Below are 12,793 nucleotides of genomic sequence, written 5' to 3'. Positions count from 1 at the left end.
CTTTGTAGGAATCTGGGCTTCTGGGTTTCAAAAACTGAATCCCTCTGAATTACACTGTTAAAAATGGTTAAAATGGTTAAATGTTGTAATATGTATCTGAATTTCATTCCTTTTCATGGCTGAATAATATTCCATTATGTGTATAGACCACATCTTCTTTATCCATTCATCTGTTGATGGACACTTAGGTTGTCACCATCTTTTGACTGCTCTAAATAAGGCTGCAATGGACATTGGTGCCCAGGTATCTCTTTCGGTCTCTGTTTTCAATTCTTCTGGGTGTGGAAGGGAGCAGAAGTGCTGGGTCATATGGTAATTCTATATTTAGCATTTTGAGGGACTGGCAAACTCTTTTCCACAGTTGCTGCACTATTTTGTATTCCCACCAGCAATGTGCAAGGGTTCCAGCGTCTCCACATCCTGTCTAACACTTGTTATTGCCCCCGTAGTTTTGTAAAATTATAGCCATTCTAGAAGGTGTGAAGTGGTATCTCATTGCAGTTTTGATTTGCGTGTCTCGGATGACTAATGACATTGAGTATCCTTTCATGTGCTTACTGGTCATTTGTTATGTTCTTTGGAGAAATGGCTAGTCAAGTTCTTTGCCCATTTAAAAATCGGGTTATCTTTTTATTACATTTTAGGAGTTCTTTTAATAATCTGGATACTACCCCCTTAGCAGATGTGATTTGCAAATATTTTCTCCCTCCTCGTAGGTTGTCTTTTCACTTTCCTGATAACGTCTGTTGTTGCACAAAAGTTGTTTAATTTTGGTAAGGTCCAATTTATTTTTCTCCTGTTGCTCATGCTTTTGATATCATTTTTAAGAATCCGTTGTCAAATTCAAGGTCACGAAGATTTACTCCTCCGCTTTCTTCTAAGAGACGTATGGTTTTAGCTCATATAGTTAAGTCATTGCTCCATTTTCCTCGGTTCTTCACTCTTAAGCAGGTTCTCATAGATAATCAACAAGGACTTACTAAATAGCACAGGGAACTCTACTCAGTGCTCTGTAATAACCTATATGGGAAAAGAATCTGAAAAGAATAGGTACGTGTATATGTATAACTAAATCACTTCGCTGTATACCTGAAACTAACACAACACTGTAAATCAACGGTACTCCAATATAAAATAAAAAATTAACAAAAAAGAAGGCTGTCGATCTTGGGGTCATGCAAATGAGAATAAGCATCTAAGAGTGAGTTTCTCCTTCAGTTTTTCACCCTAGGTGCCTCACAGACCTTCCTCAGGGGAGCCCAGGCAGGCGGCAAGTCCCTCACAGGGAGCTGAAGAGGGGAGAAGTCTCACTGGGTTGCCTTGACTAGAGGGCCCAAGATAATAGACTCATGAAGTTGGGCCTGGGATGTGCCAGAGCCCTCTTGTGGTCTCAAGGGTGGCGTGGAAGTAACTAAGGAAGAAGATAGCAGGGCTCAGATAAGCCCCGATAATGGGACTTTGCAGAAGTGATGTTTAGGGACTGGTCTAGAAGGCGTGACAGGCACTGAGAACACCTCACCATTTGCTGCAATGGTTGAATGACAGTGGCTGAGGAGCCAGTGTGGCCCCCATGATTAGGTGTCGGCCTAGAGAGTCTGCAGATCTCAGCCATCACCCCAGAGAAGCGTGGCCTAAGAAAGCCCTGAATTGCCTGTAATTGGCCTCAATGAATAGACAAAGCTTTTGCGACCAGTGGGATCTACATAGGAATTAAGTTCCACTGCAGACGAAGAAAGAGCCATTGTGGTGTGAGATCACACCGTTCCCAAAGATGATCTCCATATGTGAACAGAACACAGGAAGGTGATATGTTTTGCCTCAATTTCATCTCATATTTCATGTCACTCATCTCCCCAGGAAGAGAGAACTGTTTTCTAGCCTATATTTCCATTTACAGGGACACTCTGGGCAAGCAAAATGTTTACAAAGAGGCAGAAATCTCTAGAGGGTGGTTGTTACCTAGGGGTGATTTTTTATCATCTGGGGGGACATTTGACAATGCCTGGAGGTGTTTTTGCTTGTCAAAACTGGGGAGGAGGTACTTGTGGCATCTAGCGGTAGGGACCGGGGGTGCTGCTGAACATCCTGTAATGTACAGGGCAGCCCTCCACGACAAAACCCATTCCACAATGTCAGTAGTGGAGAGGTGGAGGAGCCCTGGTGTACCGTGATACATGTCGTGCTCTCTGTGCAGACAGGATGTAACACAACATCACACTTTTCCTGCAGCACATCATCATGTTGTAGAAAGAGCACCAGGTTGTGAGATGTCAGGCTCAGATGTCTCTGACTAGCTGCAAGCCTGGGAAGACCACTCCAACACCAAGAAAGATTCATTTCCACATTGTAACGTGTGAGCCCTGCCCTGCCTTCCTCTCAGAGGCTGAAATGAAAGCTGTAAACTGTGAAATTCCACAGTGCATCTTACAATAGTTAGCAATGGTGAGAATGAGCTGGCTGTTGAAATAACAGAGGAAAATTCTCTGAAGTCTTCCAAACACTCCAGCAGGAGCCCAATATCCCAGCCCAGTGGCTGCTATAACAAACAGCACCAAATGTTAGTGGTTTAACACCATAATAATTTACATCTTGATATGAAGATGCAATAATCCAACCTGATTGGGTGACTCGTCTAGGTGATTCTTAATGAGTATCAACTCAGAGGCTCCAGTGCCCATTTGCCTTCCTTCCTTCTTTCCTTCCTTCCTTCCCTCCTTTAGACCCTCCATCCTGAGATTCTTGAAGTACCTTGCTTCTACTTTCACAGATGGTGAGAGAGAGCATGGAGGTTCATGAGGGAAGTTTTCTTGGGGGACAGATATAGAGGTGGTGGGTATCACCTCTTCTTGTTTTCCATTGGCCAGACCTCAAATCACATGACCCCACTTGACCACAGAGGAGGCTGGGAAATGTAGTCAAACTGTGCTGAGGACAAAAGGAAAAAGGATTTGGTGAGCACAGAGTAGCTTCTGCCCCAGCATACTTTTATTTTTTCACCAACACAAATATATGTAGATTTGGTCTGGGTAGGATTCCAAATCATGGAGATTTGGGAGTTTATCTTCCATAAGCAACATATACTCCTCTTGAGGATGTTACACCTCCTCCAAGTCTGAGTATAAAGGGCATCAACCCCAGATCTTGTTTTGCCTGAGTGCAATTCTCTTCTTTCATTCAGCAAGGTCTTATGGGGTACCTGCTGCATGCCAGATGCTGTGAGTACAGCGGTGAAGAGGCAGAAAAGAAAATCCCTGTCCTTATGGCGCTTGCATTCTAGCTGGGGGAGATAGTGAATAAGCACATTATAAACAAACAAACAAGCAAACAAATTAGTAGGCTGTTCTTAAAGCATGCAGCAGATATTAGCCTGCCTCTGCTGTAAGAGGATTTGGACCAAGTATCCGTGTCTAAGTCAACTGAGCAGGGCCAATCAGATTTTTCTCTTTGGAATTTGAAGTGGAGACTTAGAGATGCTAAAACGTTCACAGTTCTGGAGGCCAGAAGTCCAATGTCAAGGTGTCAGCAGGTTTGGTTTCTTCTGAAGATTCTCTCCTTGGCGTGCACATGACCATCCTCTTGCTATGTGTTCAAATGGTCATCTCTTCATGCTCATGCATCTCCGGTGTCCTCTTCCCTTCTTATAAGGACACCAGTCCAATTGGATTAGGGTCTTACCTTAACAGCCTTACCTTAATTACCTCCTTAAAGATCTTATTCCTAAATACTGTGACATTCTGAGGTACTGTGGGCTGGGACTTCAACATATGAATGTTTTAGTGGGAACGGTTTCAGTCCGTAATGCCCGACCAGCTCTTCTGTCCTCCTGTTCTGTGAGAATGCTGCTTTCCTTACACTCAGTCTTCATACTTTTAACTGAGTACATTTGGTTGCTCTCTGCTCCTCTCAATTGAAAAATCCCTGCCTATTTCTTCCTCCACCTGTGTTGTACTCATCACTCATTTATTCTGCCACAAACATGACTGGTCATATACTTTGGGACACTCCCAGGGACACAAAGATGAACAAGACTTGGTTGGTGTCTTCGAGTTGGTGTTGCAAGCTCTGTCAATTGCAGGCTGCAAATTTCCAGTAATAATTAATTTTGACAACTTAGGCATGTACGGTCTTAGACCACATCATCTGCTAACTTGGCAAGGGTCTCTCCAGAGAGAGTGTTTTCTCTTGACTTGGGAACAGATGACATGGCACTGGGTAGGTCTATGGTTTGGGCATTGAGTAAGAATCACATGCACATAGAGTTTGGAAAGGTGCCGTTTCACAAAGGGAGATTTCAATTTGCTATGTCCTACTGCTCATACGAAATTGATGACCCTTGTTCTGCCTAACCTTTACCCTAACCCTAATGCATTATTACTTCTATGTTAGGAGGACAGTCTAGCTATAGAATTACAGATCTCAAGTGGGCAAATCAGAGGCACGATGAAATATTCAACTTCCCCAGCCACAAAATGAAAACAACGTGAGGACTTAACATGTTTCACCTAGCAAAGTAACGATTTTTGTTTTTAACGAATTAAAGTATCCAGTTTGGGGCCAGAGTTTGGGAAAATGGACCACATGATCAGCTGTGATGGAAGGAGACTATTGCTCAATCTTTATTTACCAAAAGAATCAAGCATTTGAAACAGCTTCAAAGCAGCAAATTTACTGCAAGGAATTTTCTTAGGGATAGAACACGAAAGTTCAACTATGAATATGTTCATTGCCACTATATTTGCAATAGTAAAAGTGGGAAAAGCCAAATGTCTAATTCAATCCTAATTATTGAGTAAATTATGATATCTCCAGAAAATGGAATGTTCAACCATTACAGACTGATGCTGTAAAAGACTTTTTAATGACATGGAAGATGTTCAGATGCATTTTTTAAAAATTTATTTTTATTTATGTATTTATTTATTGGCTACGTTGCATCTTGGTTGCTGTGTGCGGGCTTTCTCTAGTTGCGGTGAACAGGGGCCACTCTTCGTTGCGGAGCACGGGCTTCTCATTGCGGTGGCTTCTCTTGTTGCGGAGCACGGGCTCTAGGTGCACAGGCTTCAGTAGTTGTGGCACGTGAGCTCAGTAGTTGTGGCTCACAAGCTCTAGAGCACAGGCTCAGTAGTTGTGGCGCACGGGCTTAGTTGCTCCGCGGCATGTGGGATCTTCCCGGACCAGGGCTCGAACCCGTGTCCCCTGCATTGGCAGGCGGATTCTTAACCACTGCACCACCAGGGAAGTCCCAGATGAATTTTTGAGTGAGGAAATGAGGCCATAATGCACGACGGAGAGTATAATCCCACTTTTGGAAAAAAAAAATGCATAGCAAAAACACCCAAAAAATGAACACTAAAATAGAAGTAGTTACCTCCAGGTGGCGGGCATATAATTGCTTTTCATTTTGTTCCGTTTTACTTCAGTGAGAAAATGTACAATGCTTAGCACTGCCTCACATGGAAAAATCACTAAACAGTGATTTGATATTTTTGATATTTTGATATTATTATTGATATTATACTTTTGATATTATTATTCACACCATCAGTCGAGTGGAGTAAATATCAACTTTTCAGGTTTGTTGTTAGACGTAAGCAAGATCGTGAAGCACCTGGTACACAATTGACTTTCAATAGATAATTTTTTTTTTCCTGGGAGAGAGGGTTAAGTATCACAGGGGTTGAGAATGAGGATTCCTCAGGCAGATGGACTTAGATTCAAATCCCTCTCTTTGGCCCCTTGCAAGCTGCTCAAAAATGTAGGTGAATTAATTATGCCTTCTGAGCCTCAGATTCTCCATTTGAAGATGGAGACAGCAATATCTATAGCCTAAGATTATTGTGAGCATGAAAGATGATGTACATAAATCATGTAGCACATGGGGAGTTTAGTCTCTGTTTTCTACCATGTTGTGTGAAAATAATATGTATTCAATTTGTAAAACAAAAAAGTGCAATTTTAAACGTAAGAAATACATAGATCTTAAAGCATTCAACCTTCTCCCTACATCTCGCTGCTACTCAGTTCAGTGAAAATGCATTTGGTAAAGAGCTAGGACATCACCAGTTTTAGGAAAGGAAAAGCGTGTAGAATGAGCTTACGAAAGCCAGGAGTTGATCATGGGAGAGAAAAAGGAAAGAAGCTCTTGTGAACTGAAAGGAATCTAGCTCAAAACTTTTTTTTTGTTTTTCCAGCAAGGCTTCCTTCAACCTAGAGCAGGAAATGTGTTGGAAGCATGAGTCTCCCCAAGTTTACTAGGATCATCTGCTTTCGATATCGCACGGATCCCCTGTGATCTCAGTTAGCAAGCTGCCTCCATCTGACGGATAAAGAAGTTATTTGCAAGCAAAATGCACAAAAAAATAAAGATATATTATTAAGACGGGCATGACCTATTACGGATACACATACATGCATATCTCCAAAGTATCATCATTCCTTTCGTTCCTACTTAATTGATTTCTTTATTTTTTCAGCTTTACAGAGATATAATTGGCATATAACATTGTGTAAGTTGAAAGGATACAGTGTGATGATTTTTTTTTTTTTTTTTTTTTTTGGTTAACATTTCAAACATGTATAACCAATGAACATGGCCTAGGTTTTTTTTTATTGGTACTCACTTCAGAAACTTGAATCCACAGATATAAGCAGTATATAACCAGAAAGTTACAAGTAAACACAGATTATACATGCAAATTTCTGTTCACAAAGGTCACATATGCAGTATATGAATTAGAAGCGTGCGTCTAAGATTATGGCCAAACTGTTTTTAAAATGCAGAAATGTAAAATTACATCTTGAAAATATGAAGAGATGGTCTACACACTTCAAAAATCAAATGTGCTTATACCAGATGTATGACAGCTACAGGATTCAAGTGACAAGCAATATCTCAAGAAATTAATACTGGTCAAAGAGAATGGGAATATTTTTACATTTCACTGAAAAAGACAATGACTACTAGAATACGAAATCTAGCAGGAACTTAGGGAAAAAATTACAAAATCTAAAGCCAATTACTTAGTATTTCTTATTACCTAAACAGCATGACATTAAAAGAAAACTGCACCTGCATTTTAATTACCAATCTCACATTAATGAAGTTCTCAAAAATTGAAACAAAACCAAAAATGCTTCGAACTGCAAATGAAAAGTCTGCAAGGCTCAGATTAAAATGTGGAATGTTTCAGATGAAAGTAATAAAAATACAATTGGTTTTGTTCTTTATTGAATGGAATCAAAAGTTTTGACATTTCTTTGAAGCTTGGAACTACTAAATTTCACTTCTCTGAATGTTTCTACGTATCTTTCTTAATGGTGCAAGTGTCTTAAGTAGCATATGAAGTCAGTCTCTAACAAGTATTTCTGTCTGTTACCATTTTGATAAAACAAAAACAATTCTTCATTAACTTAACCGTATATGTATTTTTGCTATAACACTTAACACATGAACAGACGTCTATTATTTTTCCACTATAACAAAAGAGTACAATAGTTTTCTAACTATCTGTATTGTATTTAAAAAAGGTTAACATTTAAAAACAAAGAACCATTATTTTCTTTGAAATCATTAAGCTTCTTGCACATCTTAAGCTTCCTTCTTCTGCCTGCGTTCTTCTGCCAATTTATTCAGAAATTTCTTTAATTTCTGATAATGAGGAAGGCTGCTGCAATGAGTATTCTTTGCAACTTCTTCATTTGTATAAAAGAGTGAACACAGCTTACAGTAAAACCCTGTTTTAGGTATCACATAGTCTATACCAACAGGAACATTGGGCTGATACGGTCCAATTCTATACTCATCTGGGATTGTATAGTCCTCCTTGTTTTCATCACTTTGGCCATCTGCGTTTTCACTTGTATCTTTGTTGGGATCATCAGCATTCTCGGCAGATTCAGCACCTGGTTCTGTATTTTCCTCATTTTTAATTCCATTTTCCAACGCTGCTTCGTTTTCTTGGTCAAGTTCCTCGATCTTGTCCACCTTTTTAAGCTTTTTCTTGGCAGTTGCTGAAGCACTCGCATTTGCATCTTTTTTCACAACTTTGTCTGAAGGTTCCTTTTTCCCATCAGATGCCACATCCCCTAAATTAGCAAGATCTGTCTCATCTCCCACTGAACTGCCACTTTCTAGCAGTGCTGCTGCTTCTTCTTCATCTACAAGTAGCTCATCTTCAGATTCAAGAAGCATGTTAGGTTCTTGTTCTGCCTGGTCATCCTTTGTATCTTTTTCACCATTTTCTCCTGATTTCTCGTCTTGTTCTTTACCTTCGGTTGTACTTTCAGTCTTCTGGGAACCATCAGTTTTGGATTTCTTATCACTTGGAGATTCTTTGCCATCTGGAGAGTAAGACCTTTTCCGGGACTTATCTTTTTTCAGTAAGTCAATGCCTCTGTTGGGAATCCTGAGTACCAATTTTTTGTATTTTTCAGACAGGTCAACTTTTACACATCTCCCTTGAAACCAAAGGGCCTTTTTCAAACAGTGGTCAACCATTGCCATTGCATCTTCTCTGGTCTCCATCTCAATAAAGGCCTGACTTTTCATCCTCATCAGTATATAATTCTTAATTTTCCCATAAGGCTCAGCAAGCTTGAGGACAGCACTGTCAGAATAGCCAGAATGAGGTAAATTGCTGAGATGTATCACACGTCCAAGCTCTTGTTTTTGATCAAACTTCTGGTCTGGCTTCCCTTCAGGTTTCTTTATTCTTTTATACTTCTGGGATAAATGAACTCTCACTGGCTTGCCAAATACTAATGCTGGTGTGGTTGTATAATAATCCACTGCAGCCTGAGCATCTTCTGTGGTTGCCATTTCAATAAATGCCTCATTAATTTTATTTAGAATCAGATGATTTGAAATAACTCCAAATGGTTCCACCAGCTGTAATTGTTGATATCTCAAGTTTTTCCCTCGCTGGAAATCCATGATGTGAACAACTCGGCTAGTTTCCACTCTGCCCTTTTGCATGTGTCTTGGTCCTTGCAGGTTTCCATTTCCAGCACCCAGATTTCCTCTTGGTCCAACTGCTGGTCCCCCAAGATGAAATGAGGGAGGCGGAGGTCCCAGAATTCCTGGTGCTGGGTTTGTAGATTGCTGCAACATGAATGGATCACCCATTGTGTGTCCTGTATCATTGTCAGGATTCCATTCTGGGTAGATTTCAAGAAGAAGCTGGCATCGACGACTGTGACTTGCTCCATTGATATGTTGACTCCACTCCTTATTAGAATGAACTGGCAAATCACATATAGAGCACAGATGGGGATAACCCTTCGGTAAGAGTCCATGGAAGTCTTCAATATTGCTACTTGGAGGAGCGCCCCTCTTTTTCTCAAAGAGAGATCTCTCTTGTAAGGGGCCAGGACCACGTCCCATTCTCTCATACTCACTGTCAAATTTATGATAGTTATGCGAGGTCTCACCAAAAAAAGAATCATCCCTACACCTTTCTCCATCTCTTAATCTGTCATCTTCATAATCCATTCTGTCATAATAACCAGATTCTTGAGAACGACTTCCATGGTCATAATCAAGCACTGGGTTGAGACTAGGACCACGATCATCAAAACTATCTCTTCTAAAGTGCCTTTTTTCTTCCCAATCGTCCCTAGGTACTCTGTATGGTGGCTCCCGTGTAGCAGATCTGCCATCTCTACCATAACTCAATGTAGGGCCTTCTTCAGTTCTCCTCCTTTTAAGCTGTAGAAGGATTTGGGGCAAGTTCTCAGGAGTAATCTTGTCCTCTGGATAACGACTCAGTTCATCTAAGTCTCTAGCAGACAGACCAAAGCTGGCCAAAATGTTACTGGCCTGGTCTGCATCTCCACGGTGTTGAGAAGACAAAGGGAGCAGACCTCTACTTCCAATGTTAAATATAGACTGCAAATTATGGGAAGAAGTACTAGCAGAAGACAGTGCACTATGAGCTCCTTGTTGATTCAATGAAGAACTCATTCCAAGATTCATTAAACTAGCAAGGCGTGCAGTACCCTGGTTCATCCTTCCAAGAGATGCTGGCATACTTAAAGACTGGGTAGCAGCAGCAAGAAGGCCTATTCCTGCTGCAGACAGGTCACGCCCATGACCCTGCGAGTCCCTACCGAGAGATGACTGCTGGAATGACTTGGACATTGTAGAACTATCTCTTGTCTAGTTTACAGATTAAAAAAAAAATTTTTAGAAGATGGCCAAAAAGAAAGCTCAAACTAGAAAACTAGGTTAACTTTGCTTCAAAAAATGGTAACGCCAAGAAAAAGGATCAATAAGGACTGTAGAATCTTCTTCAAGCTGAGAACCAGCAGACAACTCTTAAGGAGAGGGAGAGGGAAGAGGAGAGGCACCTCTCTCCAAGCGAGCGGGACGCTGAGGCTCTAGTGTGATGATTTGATATACATATCTATTGTGACGTGATTACCACAGTAAGATTAGTTAACACATCCATCATCTCACATAGTTAAAACGCTTTTTTTAATGAGACCTTTTAAGATCTACTCTCTTAGGGACTTTCAAGTGTACAAGACAGTATTGTTAAGTGTAATCACCACATTGTACATTAGATCCCCAGAACTTATTCATTTAGTAACCGGAAGTTTGTATCCTTCGACCGCCTTTAGCCATTCCCTGCCCTGCCCCCCTGTCCCTGGCAACCACCAATTCACTCTCTTTTTCTAAGAGTCAGGATTTTTTAGATTCCAGATATAAATGCTATCAAACAGTATCTGTCTTTCTCTGTCTGATTTATTTCACTTAGCATAATGTCCTCAAGTTTCATCCATGTTGTCACAAATGTCCTTCTTTTTATGGCTAATATGTCACTGTATATAATTATATTAATTTTATATAACTAATATTATATGTAATAAGTTATATATAATTAAGAACATGTGATATTCCAGCACATATGTACATAGAGAGAGAATATGCCTATATATACACGATATAATGTGACATATATACTAAATAAAGTAATTTTAATTTTTTCTTTTCCTTTCTTTATCCATTTATCTACTGGCAGACACTTAGGTTGCTTCTATGTCTTGACTGCTGTAAATAGTGCTATAGCTGCTACACTATCTCTAAGGCCTCAGGAAGTGGTAAAGGTAGAGACCCATGGCAGCTGAGTTTGACCCAGACAAGCCCAGGAGAGCTGCCAGAGGAGGACAGACTTCCCAAAATGAGGGCATTTATTATTTAAACATTGATTGTTCTGTTTAAGTCATACAGATGGAAAAGGCTTTCTATTTGTAAAAGTCAATTTTTAATGGCAGATCAAAGTCTGCCGACATTTTGCTGGACCATGAGTTCTTGTGGATGCCAAAGAGGGGTGTGTCCAGCCTGCCAGAACAGGATCGCTAAGAATGATGGTGAACCCCACTTTTCCATCTGGCAAATGGATATAACAAGCTTCATTAGCTCCTTGTTTCAGTCAGTGTCCTGCCAGAAAAATATAAACCATTCTAGATCTTTTACATGGAGAGAATTTAATATAGAGAATGAACTACCCAGGTGATAGAAGAGTGTAGAAGCCAAGCAGTCAATGGCAAGGCGACAGATCAGCAACAGAAGTGAGATGCTAGCATCCTTAGGCTGGAGGAACAACTAAAAGAGTCAGGGCTGGCTGGCAGGAATTCAATCCACGGCAAGGGCTGCTCTGCAAGAATTGGAACCAAGAAGAGACTCTTGGTCAAAACATGTCACAGGACAGCTCAGATTCAAGGGAAGGAGACATAGACGCCACCTCTTGACATGTGGAATTGCATTCACATATAAGGAAAGAAGGAAATGTCGGTGAACATCTTTGGAGACTACCACAATACGCGTTTGGGATTATTATGTTGTCTTGATGAATTGATATTTTTGACCTTTCTATCATCATAATATGCTTCCATTTATCTCTAAGTACACTCCTTGTCTTGAATTCTACCTCATCTGATATTAATATAACCACCTAGCTTTTTTGTGGTACACACATGGTATATTTTTTCCATCTTTTTACTTTTAATCTATCTGTGTCTACATTTATGGTATATCTCTTGTAGCACAATATAGATGGTTCTTGCTTTTTTATCCAATCAAATGCTCTCTGTCTTATAATCAGAGTGTTTAATTCATTCATCTTCAATGTAAATATTCATATGGTTGGGTTTGTCTACCATCTTAGTTCTTTTTTTTATATTTATCCTAGCTCTTTCTCCCCCTTCCCTACATTCTTTCATACTAACTGAATATTTTTAGCATAGCATTTTAATTTCTTCTGTTGTATTTTTAGCACATGCATCGAGGATTACAATATGCGTCCCTAACTTATCATGGTATAATCTGAATTAATATTTTATTTATCACCATATCACCTGAATTCATTTTAATGTACTATTACTCATCTAAGACCCTTACTACAATACACTTGAATTTCTCTCTCCTGTCCTTTATGCTATTGGTATTACTTATTTTACTTTTATAAACTTCATAAACCCCACAACACATTACTCTATGACATATTAGTATGTTTTGCTGTAATCAGTTGTCTCTTAAAGAAATTAAGAAATACATATTTTTGAAGTTATTCGTATTTGCCCATATATTTACTGTTTCTAGCATGCAAGTCCTTTTGTGTTGATCTAGTATTCTGTCTAAAGAACTCTCTTTAACACTTCTTGCAGACAAGATTGCTGGTGATGAATTCTTTCAGTTTGTTTACCTTTGTCTTTACTTCGTCTTCTTTTTGAAGGATATTTTCAATGTATATAGCATTTTAAGTTAACCCTTTCTTCTACTCTAAAGATGTCA

The 12,793-nt window shown here is 39.8% G+C and overlaps 1 protein-coding gene across 1 annotated transcript; it reads right to left on the bottom strand.

Moving 5' to 3' along the window:
- Positions 1 to 6,590: 6,590 nt before the first annotated feature.
- On the bottom strand, positions 6,591 to 10,372 carry LOC309830889 (matrin-3-like). The gene has a single exon (XM_082667769.1). It carries the CDS (start codon positions 10,136 to 10,138, stop codon positions 7,589 to 7,591), a length of 2,550 nt encoding a protein of 849 aa, XP_082523895.1. The 5' UTR covers positions 10,139 to 10,372; the 3' UTR covers positions 6,591 to 7,588.
- Between the last annotated feature and the right edge of the window lie 2,421 nt (positions 10,373 to 12,793).

This window comes from Grampus griseus, assembly GCF_964374135.1.
Source record: "Grampus griseus genome assembly, chromosome: 12".
Lineage (NCBI taxonomy): Eukaryota > Metazoa > Chordata > Mammalia > Artiodactyla > Delphinidae > Grampus > Grampus griseus.
This window is presented reverse-complemented; position numbering and strand designations above follow the sequence as displayed.

Bases quoted from the DNA above. Each gene is read 5' to 3' on its own strand.
- LOC309830889 (XM_082667769.1), bottom strand. From the start codon at position 10,138: ATGTCCAAGTCATTCCAGCAGTCATCTCTCGGTAGGGACTCGCAGGGT.